This window comes from Planococcus citri, chromosome 5 (genome assembly GCF_950023065.1).
Source record: "Planococcus citri chromosome 5, ihPlaCitr1.1, whole genome shotgun sequence".
Classification (NCBI taxonomy): domain Eukaryota; kingdom Metazoa; phylum Arthropoda; class Insecta; order Hemiptera; family Pseudococcidae; genus Planococcus; species Planococcus citri.
This window is the reverse complement of record NC_088681.1, coordinates 3553169-3579703: the sequence shown is the minus strand read 5'-3', so window position 1 is coordinate 3579703 and position 26535 is coordinate 3553169. Positions and strand designations below refer to the sequence as shown.

Here is a 26535-nt window from a genome sequence, read left to right as displayed (position 1 = left end):
TAATACAAACTTTTCTCTTCTCTTTTACATCTTTCAGGAGAGGCGGGCTTTGCGCCAGGAGGCACTTTTCCACAACAATACAAGCTCATCTTCAATTTCTCTTTCACTCAAGGCAAGAGGAGAGCAGTTCTGAGCCAGGAGGAATTTCCAGCAACAATACAAACTCTTCTTTTTCACATATTTTTTTTGAAGCGGGGGGAGGGGGGTGAGTTCTGCTTGAGGAAGAATTCCCCTTCCCAACAATAATAACTGTTCTCTTTATTGTCACATCTTTCAGGAGAGGCGGGCTCTGCGCCAGAAGGCACTTTTCCCCAACAATACAAACTCTTCATTTTTTATTCATTTAAGAGAGGGGAAGAGGGGTTCTGAACCAAAAGAAATTTTTCCACAACAGTACAAACTCTTCAGTTTTTCATATTTTGGGAGGGGGGAGGGTTCTGCTCCAAGAGGAATTTTCAACAACAATGCGAACTCTTCTTCTTCACATCTTTTCATAATCAAATTACATAGAATGATGAGTTAATTATAAATTATTTATTAAAATACTAATTCGCAATTTTTATTTTTTTGTTTGTTTTTGTTTCAGGTGAGTTGGTCATTTTATCACGAAACGATACTTTTGTACGATTGTATGAATTGAGAATGAGTTATGGGTAAGTCATTCTTTTCTCTTCATTTTTACATCTTCTGGGGAGGGAGTTCTGCGCCAGAGGGAACTTATCCGCAACAGTACAAAATTTTCTTTTCATTTTTGTATCCTTCAGGGGAAGGGGGTTCTGCGCCAGGAAGCATTTTTCGCCAACGATATGAACTCTTCATTCTTACATCTTTTATGGAGGGGTGGGGTTCTGTTCCAGGAAGGATTGCTTTGCAATAATATGAACTTCTATCTTCAGTTTTACATCTTTTGGAAGAGGCGGATTCTGCGCCAGGAGGAATTTTTCCACGACAATACAAACTTTTCTCTTCACTTTCACATATTTTAGGAGGGAGGGGGTTCCACGCCAGGCTGAACTTATCCGTAACAGTGAAAATTCATCAGGTTTTCATCTTTTAAGGAGGCGGGATTCTGCGCCAGGAGGAATTTCCTCGCAACAATTCGAACTCATCATTTTTTTCAGATTCTAAAAAAATCTCAAAAATAATGACCACCTCGGTCAAAGAAGTATCTACACAGTGCACTTCATATTTTGGATAGGTGTAACGTGACTTCGACCCTGGTTATACTATTTGTAACAGTATCAGCTCTCGCGAGACACCACAACTCGAGAGAGAAGTAAAGCTGATTGTGAGTAAGACAGAAGGGGCCGAAACTGACACCTTATTTTGTTTCCTGCAAAGAACAGTGTTTTTGACTATACAGTATGTTATATCAAAATTCAGCAGGGCGTAAATTTTTGACACGATTTCCCCTCGCAGTTTCTAATTTTCACGCCCAGAAGACCAAACATAATAGTACACTCAAGGTTTCTATTTCACCCCAGCAACGTAGTATAAAAAGAAAAGCGCAAGTTTTTTTCTTCCAAAAATAACGTTTCGAGCTATAAAGATATCTATATTCGAGTCAAATTGGAGTTATCATAAATTTAATAGGGGAACTAAGTATACTAAAGTAACCCTTCGTTTCGCAGACTGGAGAACATTTTTGTTTAGATTCAGTCAGTCGTTCAGGAACGTTATCGAGATAAATTTTCTAGTTTATGAAGAAAAATTAATTAACTTGAAAATATGTACGTCGGTATTACAAACGTATTAGCGAGAGCAATTCGTGCGTAGGTATTGAAATTAAAAAAAAAAAAAAAAAAAATACGAAAAGAATGGAAAGTACTGTAGCATATCGTAAAAGGATCCAAAATAATATAAAAAAGGGAAGGGGATGAAATGGGAGAAAAAGAAGGTATTACGGTGCACTATATACTATGGCAAGACGTTGGCAGCAATGGGCAAAAGAGAAAACAAATTACGTCGTGGAGTGATCTTCAAAATATAATGAATTTTTTGGTCGGTGAAAACTGCGGCTTCGGGGTAATAAAAGTGGAAAAAATTGCATCTTTGGCAGGACAGAGCAGAGTAGGGCAGAAAGAAAGCAAGAAGAAAAAAGCAACCAAACAAAAAAAAAAAAAAAAAAAAAAAAAACGTACGAACACGAGAAGACAACGTGTATATATACCTGTAAGTAGGTAGTATAAGTATACGACGTCGCACCGCCTCCTTATGAGATGGCGATGATGGGCATGGTAGATGGGCGAAGCAGGGCGAGAGATATAATACGACGGATATCGTTGGTAAGGATGTAATAATCTTTCTTGTTGGTATAATGTACAAGTACTTTATGGCGGCATAAATTTGCCGTTGAAATCCGTATAAGGTGGACGTGCTTGTTGGTTTTAGTTCTCTCTCGTCGTCGTCGTACACTCGTATATGGCTATACTTACGAAATGCGAGAAGGAGTTGTTCTTTAAACGATATCAAACATTTTGTATAGTTGCGAAGATTTAGAAGAAGAGGCGGAGTCGTTGAATGCTTCAGGCTAAAGTTAATAACTTGGAAGGTTGCTGCAGCAAGTTTTATAGAAGTTAATACAACGTAAAGCTACCCTGTCTCTTCTATACATTCCAATCTTTAGTAAGTTTACTTTGTAAGTCACCTCGGGTGGTAAGTTTTCGTATTTTTTTCTCTTATACTCTCCTTGTTCATCGCCGCGTGTTCGTTCTTTCTACACTCTTCCTACTTACCGAGTCACTTTTTTTTCTTTCTTATTCTTAAAGCTGTGCTCGATCTCTCTTTCTCTGTATTTTTTTCGTCGTTGGCTGCTGCTTCTTTCAGCCCTTCGAGCTTCACTTCGATGTCGTAATTTTTTCTTCATTACGGCTATTGTCACTTTGTTGCATTCCACGTTTTTAAACTTTTGATTTATCGCAGTTGGCCAACATTCTGCCAACTGCCGCTTGTTTACCAAATTTCTCGTCGTGACTGTTTTTTTCTTCATCTGCCTTTCGGTAACAGCCGAACGAAATTTTTTTTACGCGATTCAACTTTTGAACACGAAACTCGGTGTTGTTTTTTTGTTACTCTTATTTACACGTATACCAGGCAATGTCTACGCATAGCCTACCCAGTCGGTATTTTTCCACGATGAAAATAGCTAGGTAAGGGTATATGGAGCTAAGTGTAGGTACTCGTTGAATTTATTAGGACAACGAGTTCTGCTTCACTGAACACGAACAACGTGTTGAAATTTCTCAGCGAATACCACCAACACCCAACTTTGTATCCCTTCTATTCCTCTCTAGTCTTTCAGTATTGAAACCGAACTTAAATACTGCGAATAAACGCAAGTCGAATAAAGTTCATAAATTATAGGAATTTTGCTCACTCAAGAATAAACATCGAATCACTTTTATCAATGGCGATTTCGACCTACCTAAAAATCGAGTCAAATTCGCAACGAAAAAATTTTATTTCCCTACTTGGAATTACGAAGAAGACACGTCTAACGCAGTCGTATAAGCCTATACATAACAAATCATCGACTGGGGAAATGACACGTCGACGTATTAAAAAATTGCCTAACGAAATCTAATTTATTGGATTTGTAGAAGAAATAATACATTTACGAGGTTAAAGTTATCTTAAATTGTACGTCACTTCAATCAATGTCACACCTTTTTGTAGTCAATTTCAACAACATGTACCTAAGTGCTCTGCTCTACAATATTCTACGAGTACATCGATGATCTAGATCTACAAAAAATAGGTATATAAAATTGCCAATCGATTAAAAATAAAGATTTATTGTTTTTAAATGAGAGCAGTTTTTCGTAATTAAAAACGAAAAAAATCCCCTCATTTTTCCAAATTTTTTTTTCACTTGTTTCATTTTAAAAGTAAGTATATGACAGTTAATGGAAAATAAGTCAGAACTTTTTTACGTCAGCACTCGCATTTTTTTGTGTAAAAAGAAAGTAAAAAAATAGGGAAAACGAAAATTTTGACAGATGGCCAGAAAAAGAGTAAAAAGTTTCCTAGTTTCATTGAAAAAAATACAACCTTTTTTGCAATTTTGGCAAAAAGTAAGATTCATTACCAAAAATAAGTAAAACATGGGGCACCAATTGCTGGGAAAACAGCACAAAGCAGATCAAAATCACAACTTGAGACAAGAAACTGTTTGAAATTGAAAATGTTTTAGGTATTTTTTTTGTTTAGTAGAAGAGAGAGAGAGAGAGGTTTGCGTCAGTTACAATTGATACAGGACAAAATTTCTTCATGCCAAAATTTAATAATTTTCTAATTTTAAGAAAAATTGGAAAAATTGAAAAAAATATCAAAATTCTGAAGAAACAGAGTAAAAATAGAAAATTTTGAAGTTTGATTTTTTAAAAAAGATAAAGAAGCAGAACTTTTGGGCAATTTTGACAAGAGCCCAAGACTTGCCACTTTGGGAAAAAATTAAATTTTTTGCAGCTTAGGATTAGAAGCGAGACAGAAATTTTCAGCAAAGAAATAAGCCCTTTATTTAGAATATTGATAAAAGCATTGGACTTTTCTTGCTGCAATTTTGAATAAAAAAACAATTTTTTTCAATTACCAAAGAAATTGTAATTTTATTTTTTTTTGCAATTCTGATAAGAAAGCAAGCGCTTTGCAATAAAACTTGATCTCATCAGTTTACAAACCACCGAATGTAGAATTTACATGGAAAGAAAACACTGAAAACAGCAATGTCCCACCCACAGAAACAAGAATAATAGTTGGAGACTTCAACAGCCATAGTGTAAGCTGGGGATATGCTGAAAATGATACAGATGGTGACCTAGTGGAGAAATGGGCTGAAGAGCAGCAGCTGAGCTTGGTTTTTGATGCAAAACTGCCGGCATCCTTCAATAGTGGAAGATGGAAATGCATATAACATAGATAACATTTTTGTTTCGGAGCTAATCTCAAGTCTATGTCACAAAGAAGTAGCAGATCCAATTCCTCGAACCCAACACAAGCCAATTATATGCGAAATTAAGGCGGTCATCAGCCCAATTAAATGTGAAAACCCACCTCCAAGATTCAATTTCAAAAAGGCCAATTGGGAATCTTCTAAACAGGCAATTGAAGAAAAGATGGACAACTTACTGCCACCCATGCAAGAAAATCATAGATGAGTAGTACTATAGTACTATTTCAGTACTATTTCTGTAAAACTATTGAGTACTAATTCAGTACTGTAGAACTAAGTAGTACTCAGTTTTACTTCAGTACTACTTCTGTATAACTATTCAGTAGTACTTCAGTATTGGGATACCAAGTAATGCGATAGTACTATTCCAGTACTATGGCATACCAGATGTGGCAGAGCCGCTGGGATCTGGCTACAACTGGAAGAGTCACTTATGAATGGATTCCTGATATAGCTGAGAGAATGGAAGGTAGCTGCGCACATCTCAAACCGAGCTTCTTCCTAACCCAGGCCCTCACAGGCCATGGTTTCTTCGCCGATTACTTGAAGAGATTCAAGATAATAAGGAGTAACCTCTGTGTATGCGGTAATCTACAAAGTCCACAACACCTCATCACTGAATGTACAAATACCCAAATTGCTGAGATCAGGGAACGGTACCCAGTAGAAATGCTTGATGTCACTCCCACCAACTTACAAAATCTGAATCAACTCATCAAAGAACTCTTTCACATCCGGGACTCCATTAAAGTTATAGCTGACAAATCTACCACAGATACTGAGGGAACGTCAGATGTGGATGATCCATCACCTTTAACCACACTATATAGTCTCCAAGAACTACCTCCTACTACCAGTATCACCAGCACACCAATACCAATGCACCTGCAGTCACCATCACCAGTCTCTATACTCCAAACACAACTAACACAAGTACCAGAAACCACCAACAAAAACAACGTAGTAACAAGCTTACCTACCTACTCACCATCAGCACTGAAGCTTGTGCCTAGAACAGTGCTGATAGCTAGCGAGCTACTCAAGAGGAACCAAGAGGTCTGCAGCAGCCCAGTCACACAACATTCAACTGAATCCTGTATTAGTTCGGAGGCCTCACAAGGAGGTGACCAGCATCATTCACCAGGGTTCGAAAACGAATGGCTAGCTGCAAGGAGAAACTTCACAGCAATTAACCTACCCAAATTCAGTCCAATGGTGCAACCTATCAACCCAATCCTGCAGCAAACAGACCACATACTTGGCCCACTTTCTTCACCAACCTCATCCCCTAGGAAGAGAATCATGGTATCCAACTCCCTTTTCCAACATACTACAGCAATGCCACACCCTGAGCACAATGTACTGTATTCTCCTGCCAACACAACTACAACAACATCAACAACTACTGCCCAACATGGCCGTGTCATCCGAAACTGTAAAAGCCCCCCTGCACACAACATTAGCACAACACTGGGAACAGGGAGATATAATATTCCTGTTGTACACTCCAGTCCAGTTGAGGGGCACAGCACATCAATACCAGTGTACAATGGTTGGAACAGCCCAGGCTTTCAACCCTGCAACTTCTCACCGGTAACTCTCACACCAACAGCTCACCAACATAGAATGGACCACACAAGTAGCTTTGAGGTCCAGTGCTCTCCAAATCTGATCCAGGTACCTATCAGCAAGGTGCATCCACCAATCAACTTGAACAAAACATCGCTGAAAGCTAAGCAGGTAGCAGACGCCTTTGAGAGTCACAAAAACAGAATACAGTTCATGCATGGAGGTGTGACTCCAGGCTCTGTAGCTGAGGAAACACCAAAACAAGATCATTCAACTTTCTCCATTGGTGGGAAGCTGGGCATCAAAAAACCTCCATCAAACTACACACCAATGGGACCATATGTAAACCGACACATCTTGGAGGATGTAAACCGACGAATAATATTCCTAAGGACCACCTTCCCCCCAACTCCCAGAAAGAGTAGCACTGAGCTCTCCACTTCTGTGGCATACCAGCACTGGGAAGAGGCCTCAAAGGAGGCTGAACCCAGGAGGATAATCTCAACAGCCCAGAGACAGTTGCTCACTCAAGGAGGCCTGGATCATCCATACTCCCTGATATTCAGTGACCATGTCTACATACCTGCTATGCAATACCTGGTGCTTCGTGGAATCCAAGAGCGCTTCTACGCCCCAGTCAGTGCTGCTAGTGTGGGGGATCTTCTCCCATACGAACAATATCTTGACATGCACGAACCAACACCGCGTGATGTCGAGATCAGACTCATCGCCTCTGCTGCAGAAGTAATGAGGAGAAGAAGCTTGGGAAATATGGCTTTAACAGCAGTTGAGTCCAACGGCCTACTCACGCTGGAGGAAGCCAACGAAGACATATTTCTTCAGGGACCCTCCTTTGCACTGGCACACTGTGTCAGCCAAGACCTCAGAATGTCCGCTGGGATAGCGAGGGACTTTGTCCGCCACTTTGGAGGCAGAGAGATGCTACTGACCCAACCACACAATGTGGGGGAAGTGGCAACTCTAAAGCGGAAAGTCGAAGGAACAGTGAGCCAGGGACATTATATAATATTCTGTGTCGTCACAAAAATCCATTACTACGACAAACCAACATATAAGGACTTCTCCCTTGGCATCCAAAATCTTGCCAGGGAATGTACCAGAAGAAAAATAAAAAAACTCGCTATCCCACGGATTGGATGTGGGCTGGACCAGCTTGACTGGGGCCAGGTACGGCCAATCATCGTAAGAGAGTTCAGGGAGATACCTATCAACATCAAGGTATGTAACTGGACCTCCCCTAACACCCGCTCTAAAACGAATTGATAGCACTTGTAAATAGATTATATAACAATGTAATAAAGTAAATATTCTCCCCAAATATATCTTATTTAATTTAATTTAATCTATATAGTACAATGTATGTATATTATTGTAGCACTACCCTAAGCTGAAGGATGGAAGAAACCTATGGTATGTGTCCATTCTCAGCATTCAAAATTACTCCAACGTTATCCACTATGTAAGGTGGGACCGAGTGTTCCCACTTTCACACATAAGAAATAATGTCTTTTTGGACAATCCTACTCTAGGAGATCTCTTTCTGAGGTAGTTAAGGGTACAGTGGTGCCCGGAGACCTCCTAGGCCTACCCCAAAATGGGAGACGGGTCGGGGGTCGCTCCAAATCCGCGGAAGGGGGGAATGGGCTACATCCTAGGGTGACCACTCCCTCAACCCCGAAGTGGTGGGAGCGATTCTGGGATACTGCCTAGGAGCTCCGGGCCTTTGGCCTGGTGCTGGGGGGGTGGGTCAGCAGTCCCAACCAAAACTGGGGCCCCCCACTCACTGCGGCTCCAGGACCACTGGGTGGCCGAACCGTCCCCTCCCCCTCCTAGTTTTAAGCAAAATTGAAACACTCCCAATCTTGGCTTAGTTTAAGTTGTACATAGTTTTTATAGCTAAATTTTAGTATTAAGTTTGTAATTTAGTATTAGAATATACATCACCCTCCCCTTAAACTTAAGATTGTACTGGTATTATCTCTGCGGAAGGGGCGGGGCTTAGGCCCCGCCCCCTCACCGCAGGGATAAGTAATTATAAGATGTAAATATTATTCAAAATAAACCCTTTTTTTAAAAAAAAAAAAAAAAAAAAAAAAAAAAATTCCAGTACTACTTTAGGTAAGACTATTCAGTACTACTTCGGTATTGTGGTATCAAGTAGTACTATAGTACCATTCTAAATACTACTTTAGACAAATTTCTCATTTTATGGTCTATGTTCAAGCTTAAACTTATTTGTTAAAAATAGGTATGTAAGTTTGAATTTCAATTATACCTGCCCAGCACACGTTTTTTCTGAAATTTAAAAAATTAAGTAGCTAATAAATACGGCAATTATTTCTATATGCTCGAAAAACAGCAAAAAAAATACGCTCATAATAAGTGATTATACAATCTAAAAAAAAAAAAAAAACGCATTAGGTACATTAATATTATTGTGCTAAGAAACCAAAGACTGCAGAAATAAGTGCTATAAAACTGCTCCATCATGGGTAGGTATCAAAATGTAGGTATGTATTTTCAATGAGCTAACAGAAAACCTAAAAAATGTCAAACATTATTTTTTTTTAAAACACAAATGCATCGATCATCATTTTTAATTTTCATATAGGCTATAAAAAAAAATAAACATTCAGTTTTTTGTATTGACAATTTCAAAATTTTTGTTTTTTCCCATTTTTCAAACTGATTTTTGCTGTTTTTCTCCCATAAAAAAACTGTAACGACCTGAAAAAACTTCAAAATCAATGTTTTTTAAAACTAAAATAAGCATTTGCATTTATTTATTCCAAAAATATGCGAAAAAATGCGCTATAAAGTGTCATCATTTCTCTCAAAATTGCATGAAACTGACAAAACGTAAAGAAAATTGCTATCTGCGGTATTTGGTGCAGCAAAAAAATATACGATATCATTAAAACAATTGCCTTACTAATAATGTACTGCAATTTTTAGAAAAAAAAGGAAATATTTCAGAATAACAAGGATAATATGCTTATATTGTTCAAAATGTGCTATATCCATTGAAGTCCCCATAGTCTAGTGGTTAAGATTAGGCAGTTAGGAACGTAGGGTCGCAGGTTCGAATCTCAGGTTAGGTAGGAAATTTTCGTATATGGAATTGGATGGAATATGAATTAATGATTAGATAGATAAAAAGTAAAACGATTACTGATAACATAAATTGTGCCAAATATACTCAATATTTTTAAAAATTAATTTTAAAATGTTAAAATGTAGTACTAGGTACAGTTCTTTTGAGTAGTACTACAGTAATATGTCCCAGTAGTACTGCAGTAATACTTTCACAGTAGTACTACAATAATACTTCTTAGTAGTACTGCCAGTAAAACTGAATTGCTCAATTTAGTACTACTGAAAGTAGTACTGCTTTTAGTATTACTTTAGTAGTACTATTTTTCTGCATGGGCAATACCAGAAAATTATGAACTCTTCAATGAAATCGTTAAGAAAGCCTCAAAAGATCATATTCCAAGGGAAGTAAGAAAGGAGTATATCTCGGGAATGGAGCTGCACCTCATGACACAATACAAGGAGTATATTAAAAAATTTAATGAGAATCCTTTCAGTGAGGAAACCATTGACCTAGGAAATCAATTAGCAGGCGATATAGCAGAATCTAGACAGGAAAAATCTGCAATCAAATTGTCCAAAAATAGGAAGGCTGCTGGTGTGGATAACATGTATACTGAACAGATCAAACACTTCGGACCAAAGACAGTAAATTTGATCCAAAAATTGTTTAATGCCTGTATACCCTACTGACAAGGAATCCGCGATTATGCGGGTGTAAACGCCCCTGAAAACGCGTTTTACTGTCAGGTTTACGTGGTAAAGTAAACAAATGACCGCGGATAAGGGCAAATCTGTGATCACGTCACTGCGTAAAGACCGTGTTTACGCACTTACGTGAAGGTGTAAACACCCCGTAGTCCTATGTAATTGCATGAAATATTCACTGTCATTTTTGCGCCATGCAGCGCCGCATATTTCTTGTTAGTAGGGTAGAAACTTCAAGAATGCCAAGACTATGGCGACAGGCACATGTTATTGCATTACAGAAACCAGGCAAAGATGCAAATAACCCAAAGAGTTACACGCCTATCTCCCAGTTGTGTCACCAATACAAGATTTTTGAAAGAGTCATTTTAAATCACATGGCTGACTGTATAGATGAGGGGCTGATTAGACAGCAGGCTGGATTTAGACCTGGAAAATCATACACTGGGCAGATATTACACTTAACACAGCACATTGAAGATGGATTTGAAAAGAAAAAAGTCACTGGAGTAGTGTTTGTCGACCTCACAGCAGCTTTTGACACAGTGTGCCACCAACTACTCCAGTATAAGGTGTACCAACTTACAAAGGATTTTAAATTTACACAGATAGACACTGTGAGACAACTAAAATGAAAGTTGCAGCCAAACAAATAAGTATAATTTGCAAACTAGCAGGCAGCAGTTGGGGGCTGAGCCCCAAGTTATGAGAGTATCTGCACTGGCACTGTGCTATTCAGTGAGGGAGTATGCCTGCTCTGTTCAGAGTCATTCAGCACATGCAAGTAAAGTTGATACGTTTGATATAGGTATATAAATTTTTTTTCAAAAACGTCTATTTTAAATGAAATTCGAAGTAGAGTTTTTGAAAAAAAAAACTCGTCAAATATTGAAAAATCACATGAAGCAGCTTAAATTCAGAAAAGGGATATCTTTGAACCCGCTCTCTCAATAAATCCCTCTTTCTCAACCCTCCCACAAAACCCTTATTGCTTGAATATAGTTCACTTGTAATCCTTCCTTTCAACATTTTAACTGTTCCCATTTCCTGTGAAAATTTTGTTACGCCAAACTTTCCTTCACTAAATTTTTTCCTCATTTAACCACATGCATACATGATTAATCGATCCAAAAACTGCAAAAAACCTCACCCTCGGTAGGATTTCCCAATTAAAAACCCACCAAGGACGATAATGACTTTTTTTTCACACGTTCAAAAAGACACATCACGTTCTCATTAGAGAGAAACTTTGTAACGAAGTGGTAATGAAATTTACGCCTTGATTGACCTTCGAATACAGTACCTATGTCACTTTCCAACACAGACAAAGAGGTTCGCTGAAATACACGCAAAGCACACGTGAAATTTCACTTTAGTAAAAGTATTCGAAGTTTACACGTTTGCGAAGAATTCGTACTCGTACGATTCACGTTTCGCGAATACTCGTACGAAACTGTACCATTTGATTCGTCTCGACTGCAGGACACGTCTTCGACGAGGTTTTTCAAAAAGGGTCATTTCGCCCAAAAGAAACAATCCGATGAAATTGTCAGCAACACGTTTGATAAGCGGTTACAATAATTTTGACCTCGTTATAACGAGGTTTTGATATCTCGAGTGAAAAAGAAAACTCAACTTTTGTACGCGGATGGGGATCCTCATCGCCTTGTGTTGCTCGAACTCGTGTCGTGTGTGCCGATAAAGTAAATTTATTCGGACACATGGACCGCCATCGTTAATGTAATAAATTCCATTGAAATATTATGCAAATCAAAGGCGAAAAGAGGTCTACGAGTGTCCAAATATGTGGGTATGTGTGGGTGTATTCTGTGAAGTACATATCTACTTATTGCATACATATTTTCACGTATTGGTCTCTTAAAAGTATACAGAATTTTCAGAACGAAAGCAAGAAAAGCACTTTAACTTTCGGTAACATTTCCCCATTGTATGTACAAGAGTAGATATTTTAATTTATCGTCAAAATTTCAGTTTTTTGTCAAAATTGCAAAAAAATTCTGCTTCTTTGCAAAAATTGAGAGTTGCAAAAACTTCTTTTTTTTGGTCAAAATTCTATTTTTTTTTTCATGTTTTGCATAAATTTAAAAAAAGCACTCATGTTTCGCCAAGATTTTTTGTTTTTAGCCAGCATAACATCACTATTTTTGCAAAAAAAGCGGCGGTGGTTTTTGTCCACATTTCAAAAAATATATAATATATATTTTTTGCCAAAATTGAAAAAATTTCTGTTTTTTGCCAAAATTGCATAAAATTTATATTTTTTGGAATAATTACAAAAAAGTGATGTTTTTTTTTTTATTAAAACTGCAAAAAAGTTCCATGTTTTGCCAAAATTGCCTGAAGTCTCACTTTTCTATCAAAATTGTCAAAAGTTTTTTCATCAAAATTGTGTTTCTTCCGGTCTTTCTTGCTACAATCTCAAGAAGAAACTCATATGTTCTGTCCAAAAACGTTTTGTTTTTTGACAAATTTTCAAAAAATCTTGCTTCTTGGGGAATTTTTCAAAAAAGTGTTGTTATTTTTCCAGAACTGCAGATAGGTACATCAAGTTTGACTGCAGATCGCTTATTTATTTACCATAATTTCAATGAATTCTACTTTGCCAAAATTGCAAGAAAATCTCAAGCTTATACTGTACTACATACGATTCCAAGCAAGGGCTTCTTTTCGTGCCAAAGCTGCAAAAAATCTTACCTATTCACCAAATTACAAAAAAATTTGAATTTTCTGTTGAAAACTTCAAAACATTCTAAGGTAGAGTGGGGTAATTGCAAAGCACTTTTTGATTAGTGACACTTTGAGAGGGCGCTGTGAGAAGACTATTGCACGGATGAAGCTGAAATTTGTACCACATATACTTCAGGGGGTTCTCTATCAATGGTAAAATTTGGGTACAATTTGGTTCACAAATCGTGGAGAAAATTGCAATTTGAAAATTTGAAAATCGACTTTTGCATTTACCCCGTGTTAGGGTAAATGCAAAAGTGGGCAATATTTTTTTATTTTTGTATTTCTTTGCATTTTCAACACACTCACTGTATTCTACGTGTCATTTGCTAACTTTTGATGTATTCGTGGTCTTGATTCGGTGAAAAATTCGATAAGTTTTCCACTTCCCAAAAAAAATTTTAGGGGAGTGAAAAAATGTTGAAAAATTATTTTTTTTAAAAACTCGCTGAAATGAACAAAAAATCAACTGTTGGTCATTTCTGATGTTTTTTATGTAAAAAACTCGTCATAGAAATACATTTTTCGTCAAATATATCAGTAGAACATCAAAAAGGAGCAATAATTTAAAAATTCAGTAAAACTGTTAATCACTTCTCTAACGTGTAACTCATCATGTGACCGTGGAAGTTTATTTTTTTTGTTATTTTGAACCATTTTCAAGTTATTTGGAGCAAAAAAATATTTGTGGTAAGTGCAAAAATGAAAAAAAAAATCGTTTTTGCAATTACCCCGAGTCGATTTTTTCTGGGGTAATTGCAAAAACGCAATTTACGGCCAAAATAAAAAAAAAATTTCAAATTGCGATATCTTACCTTAAACTTTATTCCTTCATGACCCTAAATAGCGAAAATTCCAGATAAATCGACAGTTTTTTCTATTTCACATGCATTTTTTAAAAAAACACCTCTCACTTTACTTATGAGTGGTTTCAACATGCTTTGATAAAAGTGTTTGCTACTGAGCGACAATCTGAACCCCGCGAGTTGTGACCAGGAGAATATGTCGGTAAAGGTCGTTGCTTCGACACCCCCTAGTTGGCACAACCAGAAAATTGATATTTGTTTGCATGAGGTCACAATTTTGCAATTACCCCACTCTACCTTACATATTTTTTGCCAAACTTGCAGTCTTGCTTCTTTTCCTAAACTACAAAAAATTTAATTTTTTCCCTTTCAAAAAGTCTTGTGCTTTTGTCAAAATTATCAAAAGGTTCTATTTTCGCCAAAACTGTAAAGAAGTTCTCCTTCTTTTTTTTCAATAAAATTTCAAAATTTTTTTTTTTGCTTCAATTTTTTCAAAATTTTGATTTTTTTGGTTTTTTAATATCTACTTTTTTTTAAATTGTAGTCGGGGAGCTCGCTTAAGGATGTATTGCACCACCCACCGGCGATCCTCTGGTACAACTTTTTCCTTAAAGGGGGAGTCCTAAGGAACATTTCTAGCCCTTGTGCTGTTGTGCTCAAAAAAAAGTGGCCCACTCACAAAATGGCCGCCATTTTGATTGACAGTTCAGCCGAAATCGCAGATTTTGCGTTCCAACATAGGACTTGCACGAAATTTTTCAAACCGTACAAAGGTAGATCGAAAGATCAGACAAAAATTCATCACCTGTCAAAATTTTATGTGCTAAAGTGCGTTTTTCGATTATTGGTGAATTTTTGAAAATCAAATTTACCTAGACCAAAAATGAGTGAAAAAATCAAAATTTCACCGAATTGACCGAGAAAGCTGACATTTGGGATATGCCCTATTTTCGACATGTCAAATTGATTGGAAACGGTTTCAAACCATTTTGAGCAGTTCTGGAGTCTCCAGCAGATTTTTGAAACTGGAAATTTCACAACGTACATTTCATCAAATGGAGTTGGATAGCCGAAATTTACTCTGCAACTTATTTCAATGAACTCCGAAGTCAACTGTAGGTGGATTTTAAGTCGTTTTGGAACCTTCAGCAATTTCTTGAAAATTACTGGAGCCTCCAGTAGATTTTTGAAACTTGAAATTTTTCAAAATTTCGTCAAACGAAGATAGATAGCAAACATTTACTCTGCACTCCAATTTTAACACCCCCTGAAAGCGATTTCAGGTGGTTTAAAGTCATTTTGGAGCCTCTAGCGACTTTTTAAAAAATACTGGAGTCTCCACCAGATTTTGGAAACTTGAAATTCCCACTAAATTTAATCAAATTGAGTTGAAAAGCTGAAATTCATTCTGCAAACTAATTTCAATACGCTACGAAGTCAGCTGTAGGTGAGTTTTAAGTCGTTTTGGAGCCTCCAGAAACTTTTTAATAATTACTGGAGCCTCCAGCAGATTTTTGAAATTTTAAATTTTCACAAAATTTCATCAAATCGAGATGAAAAGCTGAAATTTAGTCTACACTCAAATTTTAACACTCTCTGAAGCTGAATTCAGGTGGGTTAAAGTCATTTTAAAGCCTCCAGCGACTTTTTGAAAATTACTGGAGGGTCCAGTCAATTTTGAAACTTGAAATTCCCACAAAATTTCATCAAATGAAGTTGGAAAGCCGAAATTCATTCTGCAAACTAATTTCAATACGCTAGGAAATCAACCGCAGGTGGATTTTAAGTCGCTTTGGAGCTTCTGACAACTTTTTGAAAATCATTGGAGCCTCCAGTAGATTTTTGAAACTTGAAATTTCCCACAATTTCATCGAATGGAGACGGTAAGTCGAAATTCATTCTGCAAACTAATAATTTCAATATGCTACGAAGTCGACTGCAGGTGGATTTTAAGTCTTTTGAAGCCTCCAGTGACTTTTTTAAAAATTACCTACTGGAGCTCCAGTAGATTTTTAAAAATAGAAATTTCCTCAAAAATTCATCAAACTGAGGTGAAAGCTGGAATTTATTCTGCACTCCAATTTTAACACCCTCTGAAGACGACTTCAGGTGGGTTCAAGTCATTTTGGAGCCTCCGGCGACTTTAAGAAAATTACTGGAGTCTCCACAAGATTTTTGAAAATTGAAATTTCCACAACATTTTATCAAATGGAGTTGGCAAGCTGAAATTTACTTCGCAAACTAATTTCAATACGATATGAAGTCGACTACATGATGGTTTCAAGTAGTTTTGAAGCTTCCAGCTACTTTTCAGAAACTTCAATTTTCCAAAAAACGCCATACAACTTTACAAAAAGTCGCTGGAGGCTCCAAAACGACTTGAAACACCCCTGCAGTTGACTTTGTAGCGTATTGAAATTAGTTTGCAGAATGAATTTCGGCTATCCAACTCCATTTGATGAAATTTTGTGGAATTTCGAGCTTCAAAAATCTGCTGGGGGCTCCAGAACTGTTCGAAATGGTTTGAAAAAGTTTCCAGTCGATTTTTCTGGTCGAAAATAGAGTACATCCAAAATTTCAGCTTTCTTGGTCAATTTGATGAAATTTTGATTTCCCTCATTTTTGGCCTAAATTTGATCTTCAAAAATTCCCCAAAAATCGAAAAAGGTAATTATAAGCAATTGAAATTTTTACAGGTTATAAAATTTTGCTTGATCTTTTGATGTACCTTAGAACGGTTTGAAAAATTTTGTGCAAGTCCTATGTGTGAACGCAAAATCTGCGATTTCGGCTGACCTGTCAATCAAAATGGTCGCCAGTTTGTAAGTAGGGCAACTTTTTTTGAGTAATAGGGCTAGAAATGTTCTTTAGGACTCTCCCTTTAAGAAAAAAGTTGTCCTGGAGGAGCGACGGGGAGGGGGGGTGCAATAGATTCTGAAGCGGGCTCCCCGACTATTCGTAATTTTTTGAATTTTGGCATTGAAAAATTAGTGTCAGCGTGAAAAACTTTCGCACTGAATCAATTTTGAATTAGCCTCTTCAAAAACATTTCTGATCTCAAGTTGTGATTTTGATCTGCTTTGTGGTTATTTTTCCGTTTATCGTGTTTCTCTTCTAATTTTTCTGCCAAAACTGTCACAAAGTCTTCTTTTTATAAATAAGAACTGTAGAATATTCCTGATTGTTTCGCCGAAGTTGTGAAATGCCTAAGATTGCAATAAAATTTTTACTTTTTTCCAAAATTGTAGAAAAATTGGTATTTTTTTAATAAAAAGTGGTCCACTTATTCAGTCCATCTGTCAAAACTTTCATTTTATTCCATTTTTTCCATTGTCTTTTCTCTCAAAAAAATGGTAAAATTTTGAGTATTCCAACGTGAAAAAAATTTCAACTTACGCCAGCTCTTTCAGCTATCAAAATATAAATTTTCAAAAGCTTTCGCTCTTCAGTTTGTTCGGGCCTTTTCGCTTTTTTTTCAAACTTGTAATTTTGAAAAGAAAATCACTATTCAAAGTCTAAGATTTTGAAACCGAAAAAAATCAAACTTCTCACATAAAAAACATTGTCAAAATACGAATTTTTGAATTTCCCAAAATTAAAAAATTCCAAAATTGAACAGGGAAAACGAAAATTTTTCAAAGGTCATACATAATAAGCTATAAGAAAACCTACCTAATCTCAGCAGACAGAATTGTTTTCTCATCTTTCGTCGTTTTATTCGTCAAAACTGGTATTCTTTTCTCACATCAGTCGTCAAATTTTCGGTTTCATCCACCCCCTCCCCCCAACAAACCCTTCACTTTCATCTCTACCCCTCCCTCTCATCGCCCCAATTCATATTTTCATCTCACTTCCTGCAGCAGCAGACGAATCTGTACAGGGCTATAGCTGTCTCTGAAGGGTGTAAAGTGTAGGCCGACGAGTTAACTCTGGCACCGTGGCGTTAGCCGGACTAAAGTCTACAGGACGAAGAAGCGTCGAGCAGGGTCGAGTACGCGTCTAAAGTTTACACATTATCGCATGTCACTGTAACCTCTGTTTGCCTCACTTCACTAACAGCTGCTTTTACTTCTCACACATTTGCTTACTCTAATACTGCTAAAACTACTCGTTTCTCGCCTCGTTGCTTATTTTTTTCCTCGGTACTCGACGCTACTACGCTCTCTCGTCGCTATTCCATATTCAAACGTAATTCAACTCGAATGTGCTTCGTAACTCCATTATTGCTTTTTGTATTCCAACCTCCCGCCGCCATCATCATCATCGTCGTCTTCGTCGTCGTCTTCGTGGTATACTACACACAATATATGTGTATACCTTTTCCATAATATTATGTGTAGAACTAGCTGCTATATGTGTATGCTCCACACCTCGTCGTCGTATCGGGTTGTTTTCTTTTTCTCCGTAGGTACCCACTATTAGACTTACACATACACCTACTTTGTTCATGAGGGTAACTAAACTACACACGTCGACGTATATTATGCCACCGACGACGCATAACTGCAGTAAAAAAAAAACACAAACAAGGAAAACTACCACCTATGCGTTGTTTTCTCCTCGTATGTATTACTTTCTTTTGATGATGAAAATTGATGTCGATTATGTTTATTTCTTTTTTATTTCCCTCCTTCCGCTAACCCCCCCCCCCCCCCCAACACGATAAAATTGTACTACGTAAATACGCCTCACGCCGAGAACCTTTTTTTTTTTTTTTTTTTTAATGTTATGCATTTTAACCGATCTCTTCAGCTGTAGAGTATACTTACGATACATGCCGAGAGTCTCATTAAATATCACGCGATACCGCTGCCGGAGACCTATCGTCAGCCTAGACGCTGCGGTTTCTTCTCTCGTCATTATAGTTATCCGTCGACTTGTAAACTTTTTTATGGGTATCTTTTTCTTTCCTCTCGAACATAGGAAAAAAAAAGACTGAAAAAACAACATGCAAATCACGTTTATGTGGAACTACGCTATAGATAATAATATGGCGATACGTAAATTTCATAGCCTCGAGCACGATCCTCATTTCCAAATAATTATCGTTGTCGCGAATTTTACTCTATATACGATGAACTGCGTACATAAGTCGAATACGAATATTTTTCGTCATCTTTTAGATAACCAATGATGGAAGAGAAAAAAAAACACTAGACGATGTCGTCGATTCTATAAACTTTCGAGTTTTTAATTATTATTATATCGCCTTTGCTGACTCGTGTGTATTCGACAAGTTTAGCTTATACGACTATACGTGATATTGTGTGTAGTGTACCCTATATTGGTAGAAACACGGAGACATTATCCTTTTATCCATTTATTATGTAATAATCGAACCCTAAACGTCGCCGTTTGCTCAATTAGTCGTAATTGATCCCGATTATTATCGAGTCCTTTATACACTGAAAGTTACAAAAATTGATTTATGAACGCTTAATCGAGATGAATTATTTCTCAATTTAGACATTTTTCAAGGGAGTGTTTTATTCATCTTTTTTTGTAGAGGACAGGTGGGTATCTAGCTAGGCAACTGGGCCTAATTGAAACTAATTCTCAAAGGAGCAGAACAGAGGCGTGCCAAATGGGAGGTTGTGGAGGGTGCCCCCTCCCCTGACAGATAAATTCAGGCAAAAAAGTGGGAATAATTGTGGAAAAATGGGAAAATTACCTTATACATTTATAAGCAAGAAAAATCAAAGAATGACTAAAAAACACGAGTTCTTGCTTCTTGAATTATAAATTTTCAAAAGTTTTCGCCCTATACTTAGTTTCGTTCGAACCAGTAACGAAAAAGGAATTCAAGGAACAGGGCGATTAATTTCTAATCGCTTCAAAAACGAACCTTTTCCGTAACTCAATATATTTATCAATAAAAACAATAACAAAATACTTTTGAATCTTCGAGATAACAAACATTGCAGCCGAATATTATTGAGATCGCGAACTTTAAATACAACGAAAACATAGCCAAATAATATTAATAATCGCGAATCCGTGACACTCCCGACGAAAAACGAATTTTAATTTAAAATAATAAATATAAGCGAGAAAGATTATGATGTTTCTAAGGGATACAATTTGTTAATGGGACGGGTAAGTTTCGAATTTTTAGTTTCAACGATTGCCGACCTAACATTACCGTCCGAGCTAACATTAACATTAATTACTTTACCAACTTTCCACTCTCCTCTAGGACAAAATTTTTTATCGCCTTCGATTAATATGATATCTCCTACTTTAGGAACTAAATCTACTACATTTTTCTTTTGTTTTATACTAATATTACGTTCACGAAGACTAGTTAAATATTGAAATTTCCAAACGTTCCAAAATTGATTAATAATATCGTTAGATCTTTTCCATAAATTTACGATTACATCACGTTTAATATTTTTAACATTATCGATATCCGGAATAAAATCGAATTTGGTATTCATCAAATCATTAGGTGTTAATACATTACTATCATTTTCACCAACGTAAACAATAGGACGCGAATTAATTACAGAAGTTACTTCGTACAACACGGTTCTTAATTGATTTTTTGTTATTAAGGGTAGAGTGCCCTATTGTCGACCACCTAGTTTATTTTTGGAATTATGAGACCTGTAATTGACGTAGCTGCGCGCTCAATGGCTTAAATGATAGCCACATACCTCTAGTTTAATGCCATAAAGCCACTAAACCTAAAACCTCCCCACTAATTTTTTATGACAATTTTTCCAAAAACAGAGAAAAACGAAAATTTCAAAAATGGTGTCCTAATTCCGACCACCCCAAAAAAATTGAAAAAAAGAAGGTAAATAATACCTCAACATCGTTGTTTATGAATTAAAATGACACAAATAGAAAGGCAATTAATTATTTAAGTAAAAGGGAAACAAATATTCAATTTTTTTTACATTTTTCTGACGTTGCATCACAAATCTCATGTCCCCATTTGAAACACTTGAAAATTGTTTAGACGCCTTTAGATACCCACATTCTCGGTTTCTTACAGCTTTTAGAGCTTTGTTCATTGCATCAGCACACTATTTTTTACGTTTTGACGTTTTTTTCGAAAATCCAGGAAAATAAAAATTTCAAGTATATAGCCAAATCATTGGTGGTCGGAATTAGGACACCCTATAAAATTGAATTTGATGAGAAACTTTTCGAACTTGCCTGTAATTTATCCAAAAAATAATTATCAGCTTTTATTCATCAAACTATGAACTTTAAAAAATAATTGAAACTTTTTTTACAAAAAATTACACATTTGAGCAACAGGCGATTGAAGTTGCGGGAAAAGTTAATTTTGACTTTTTGAATTTCGTTTTTTAGCTATATTTTCGCGAGTTTTGGCTTTTGGGTTGTGATTTTGGTCTTAATCGTTTTTTCTGTGAAAAATACATACGAAAATATTTTTTTCCGAATTTTCAAGGCATTAGTGGGCGAGATAGGCTTGTGGTCGGATTTAGGGTAGTGGTCGACATTCGGGCACCTTACCCTTATACAATTAAAAATTGTTTTCTTTAGCGACATTTTCACTATACCGATTAACCTTTCGTAAAAACCGCCATGCCACGGGGCATATTCAGGCAACAGTTTCCATTCTATCGAATTATTTTTACAAAAATCTAATATATCATCATCAGAAAGTATTTGTTGCCAAAGATTTTCAAAGGCTGATTTGGTTATTTTAAATTGTGGCGCGTTATCACTTATCACGAATTTTGGAATTGTGTGTAACGCTATAAAATTATGAAAAGCAAGTAGGAATTCTTGAGTGGTCATATTCTCTAAAAGTTCTAAGTGAATCGCACGCGTAATCATACAAACAAAAATACTAACAAATACTTTTTTCTGGACTGAGTTATCACTGACGTATAAAGGACCAAATGTGTCGATACCACAACAAGAAAACGGACTGCTTTGATTTACATGGAATTCAGGTAACGAAGGAATTGACGGATATTTATAAGGACCACCATCATAGTATTTGCAGTTAACACATTTTTTTAGAACGTAGTACACCGTCAATCCGCCTTTTGGAATCCAGAAATTTTTTCTTAATTCGGAGAGAGTATGCAAAACGCCGACATGATAGTTATCAATATGAATTTTTTCAATTAATAAACGAGTGAAGAATTCTTTCTCAGGCAGAAGTATTGGAAACTTCGCATTATCGTCTAGACATGGTTCAACTAAGCGCCCATGACAACGTATAATATTCTGAGAATCACGCTTTAAACCAAGCGCATTAGGTTGCGAAATATCAGGATAATTTTTGTTTTGGATATATATAATCCACTGGTTGAAAGCTTCTTCGGTTTTCTGAACAATATTATTCGAATTGACATTTTTCATATAGCTTAACGTTGCATCAAGTAGATAGTTGAGGGTTTTAAATTGAGTACAATCGATTTTAAATGGAGGCTGAATTACAGCTGTATCATTGGAGATAAGTACTGGTTCTGGTTCAGGTTCAGGTTCAGGTTCGGATTCAAATTGTAAATTCATTGCCTTTGGCCAAGCGACTTCCATCTCTTTCAACCATGTGGGGCCTTCCCACCAGAACGAATTCAAATCTTGCACTTCTGCACCACGACTGGCTATATCAGCAGGATTTTCAGCATAACGAAAAAGGAATTCAACGAACAGGGCGATTAATTTCTAATCGCTTCAAAAACGAACCTTTTCCGTAACTCAATATATTTATCAATAAAAACAATAACGCGCTACTTGCGAAATAATAAAAGCTACAGCTTTTTGCATTCCTAATATTCCATGATGAACGAGAACGACGAACGACAGAATCAGTATGCGTTCGTTCATACTTCTCACAATTTTTTTCGATTGCTCGCGAGTTTGAGCGAACTTAGTGAACTTTCAAGTACTTAAAAATCAAAGACAATGAAATTCCCTATCGATTGATGTTGAATTTTCATCATTTCGCCAAAAAATGATTATTTATGAATACTTTTATTTACGGATTTTTGCATTCTACATCTGTAAAGTGTGAACTTTAAACTAAAAATACTCAAAATTTTCAGGGAGAACATGTGTTGTATTAATTTTTAAATCACACAAATGTTTGTAAGTGTATCCTCTTTAGAGTGGTTTTCTTCCCAAAGCTCTACCGTTCACCATACAAAAGTTCTCGATGTTCGAAGTTGCGAAAACAAGGTAAAACCCAGCTGCGCGTACTAAGTATTGAACTTTGCACTAAAATTACTCAACATTTTCACCAAACACATATGTATTTTGATACAGAAAAATGTTAAATCGTTCAAAAGATCTTGAAGATCGAAGTTGCGGAAAGTGATCAAGATCAAATTGTGTTACTATCGCCATTATCACTTATCAGTCACTTTCACTGTTGGTGTTGATCAGTGATCACTTGGGTCAACTTTGATCTTCAAGAACTTTTGAACGATAAAAGGTACAATTTTCGGTAAATGCCCATTTTAAAGAGGATAACATTACGTGTTCACTGAAAATGTTGAGTAATTTTAGTGCAAAGTTCGATACTTACCACCTCCAGTTGGTTTTGGCCTTGTTTTCGCCACTTTAAACTTCGAGAACTTTTGAAAATTTGAACAGTGAAAGGTAGAAATTTCCGGAAAAAAACTCAAATTATAGAGGATGAAATTCCAAACATTTCAATTTTTTAAAACACATAAGTATGTACTCAGGGTTGTACATGTTTAAAACAAAAATGTTTTAAACATGTTTAAAACACGTTTAAAACAAGTGAAAAAAAACAGAAAAATGTTTTAAACAAAAAAAAACGTTTATAGCCGTTTAAAACTGTGTTTTTTTTTGTTTTAAACGTGTTTTTTTTCAACTCCAAATTCCTAAAAAAAACACGTTTTTTCTGGTTTTTTGTTGAAAAAAAGTGAAATTGAACAAACTGTATTTTTAGAGACAAATTTTGTGTTTTTGTTACAATTTTTCAATATTTCTGAGCTTTATAGCATTTTTATGACGTCACATCTCAAAAATTGATGTCTGGTGAACCCAAAACAAATGAATTTGTGTTTAAAACACATTTTAAACGTGTTTAAAACGCGTTTTAAACACATAGTTTTAAACACGAGAAAAAAACTGTTTTAAAACAAAAAAAACGTTTTAAACAAAAAAAAACGTTTTTTTGTTTTTTTCAAAAAAAACACGTTTTTGTACAACCCTGTATGTACTTAACAGGTGTAGAATGCTAAAATCCGTAAAGGAAAGTATTCATAATCATTCATAAGATGGTTATTTTTTGGCCAAGTGATGAAAATTTAACATCAATCGATAGGTTATTTCATTCCCTTTAATTTTAAAGCACATAAAAGTTTACCCAAACTCGCGAGCAATCGAAAAAAAATCATTTTTTAAAACGTAATTGTGTGTATGTATACTTACTCCTACGTCTTATCTTGACATACGAAAATGGTAATGGTGAGAAGTATGAACGAACGTATACTGATTCTGTCGTTCTCGTTCATCATGGAATATTAGGAATGCAAAAAGCTGTAGCTTTTATTATTTCGCAAAATACTTTTGAATCTTCGAGATAACAAACATTGCAGCCGAATATTATCGAGATCGCAAACTTTAAATACAACGAAAACATAGCCAAATAATATTAATAATCGCGAATCCGCGACAACCAGATCATTTTTCTTTTCCTTTCTCATGACGAATTGACCAAAGTTCGAGAGTAAAAAAATTGACTTTTATTCACATAAAAAATAATGTTTAGTCCAGGAAAAATAGCATTCCATTGGGAAAAGTGAGGTAGAAAGCTAAATTTTGGTATACTGGTCCATTTTTTTGTGCTTAACACGAATCCGATGAGTCCCCGGTCGTCTCTGGTGAGCGTTCTCCCCTATTGTGGATCTAAGCCCCCCGAAACCAGTTTTTTGCAATTTCCTCCCCCGCATTGCATTTTAGCGAAAAATGAGGTTAGATACAAGAATCTACGTCAAATTTCCGAGCTAGTGATATATCAACTTTCCTTCTACCACCAAGGGGGGTGGAACCACAACCATTCAAAAAAGGGGGGGTTCCCTGAAAAATACATAAAGGCTATAGGCGCCTAAGAGGGGTGAAATGGTCCCCGAAAGCGTTCGAGTTGATATCAGCATAAAGGTGGGTACCATAGAGAAGCTACAGCACATGGCTCCCCCTCGGGGGGGGGGTGACCCTTCAATTTTTTTCCACGCAGAAAACGTAACAAATCTGTATGTGTACTGCACTGTATAGGTATGCGGAGCATCGCTGGAATAGTTGTAATCGCCATTTTTGAGGTCATAATCGCTATCATCTTCGTCGTCATCGCTATCATTTATGTCGTTGTCATCACATTTTTCGTCGTTATTGTCTTCTTCATCGTCGTTGCAATACACATGCAGATTTGTTACGTTTTCTGCGTGGAAAAAAATTGAAGGGTCCACCCCCATCGAGGGGAAGCCATGTGATGTAGCTTATTCTACGAGAAATTTTATGTACAATAACAATGAACTTATGTAATTTTCTCATAGCAATGAAACCAACATCATCAAAATAACTTTATTTCGAAAATCGTGAAAAATGAGGGGGCTGAGGGGCTCTGGAGAGGACTAGGTGATTGTAGCAGAAAATCTGAGGTCATATTCGTGCTCAGCGGTATCGAATCATATGAAAACGACATCAATGTCATCAAAATAACTTTATTTCGAAAATTCTCGTGAAAATTGAGGGGGGCTGAGGGGCTCTGGAGAGGGGTAGGTGAGTTTAGCAGAAAATTTGAGGTCATATTCGTGCTCAGCGGTATCGAATCATATGAAAACGACACCAACATCATCAAAATAACTATATTTCGAATATCGTGAAAATTGAGGGGGGCTGAGGGGCTCTGGAGAGGGGTAGGTGAGTGTAGCAGAAAATCTGAGGTCATATTCGTGCTCAGCGGTATCGAATCATATGAAAACGATACCCTACTAATTGATAGTTATTTTTTTCGAAATTCCCATTTCACCCCCCCCCCCTTACGAATACATTATTCCAAGTTTTCACCACGGCGCACTAAAGCAAAAATTTTTAATATAGTATATGATATTTGGGGGCCAAAAATACATCCAAAAAACGTGTTTACAAAATTGTACCTCGCAATCTTGATTGTTAATAGGCATAGAAAAATGAAAAAAACGCCATTTTGAGGGGTAAATATGAGGGGAGGGAGTTGAAAATTTTTGTGGGGATACCTATCAAAGATACACATGACTTCCAGAAAAATTTTTAAAATCGGCTGAAATGGGGCTAAGAAAAGTGTTACTGAAATTTCAAAAAAGGGGAGGGGTGTGGATCTGAAATTTTTTGCGCGGAGGTTTCTCTATGGTACCCACCTTTCATGCTGATATCAACTCGAACGCTTTCGGGGGCCATTTCACCCCTCTTAGGCACCTATAGCCTTTATGTATTTTTCAGGGAACCCCCCCTTTTTTGAATGATTGTGGTTCCACCCCCTTTGGGGGTAAAAGGAAAGTTGATATATCACTAGCTCGGAAATTTGACGTAGATTCTTGTATCTAACCTCATTTTTCGCTAAAATGCAATGCGGGGGAGGAAATTGCAAAAAACTGGTTTTGGAGGGCTTAGATCCACAATAGGGGAGAACGCTCACCA

The 26535-nt window shown here is 36.5% G+C and overlaps 2 protein-coding genes across 2 annotated transcripts in view; both read left to right on the top strand.

Moving 5' to 3' along the window:
• LOC135846713 (lachesin-like) overlaps positions 1-26535 on the top strand; it is a 311535-nt gene that overhangs the window by 87218 nt on the left and 197782 nt on the right. The window lies entirely within an intron of this gene.
• On the top strand, positions 5327-8644 carry LOC135849030 (uncharacterized). Its single transcript, XM_065369168.1, has one exon. The coding sequence runs from the start codon at positions 5327-5329 to the stop codon at positions 7802-7804; it is 2478 nt and encodes an 825-aa protein (XP_065225240.1). The 3' UTR covers positions 7805-8644.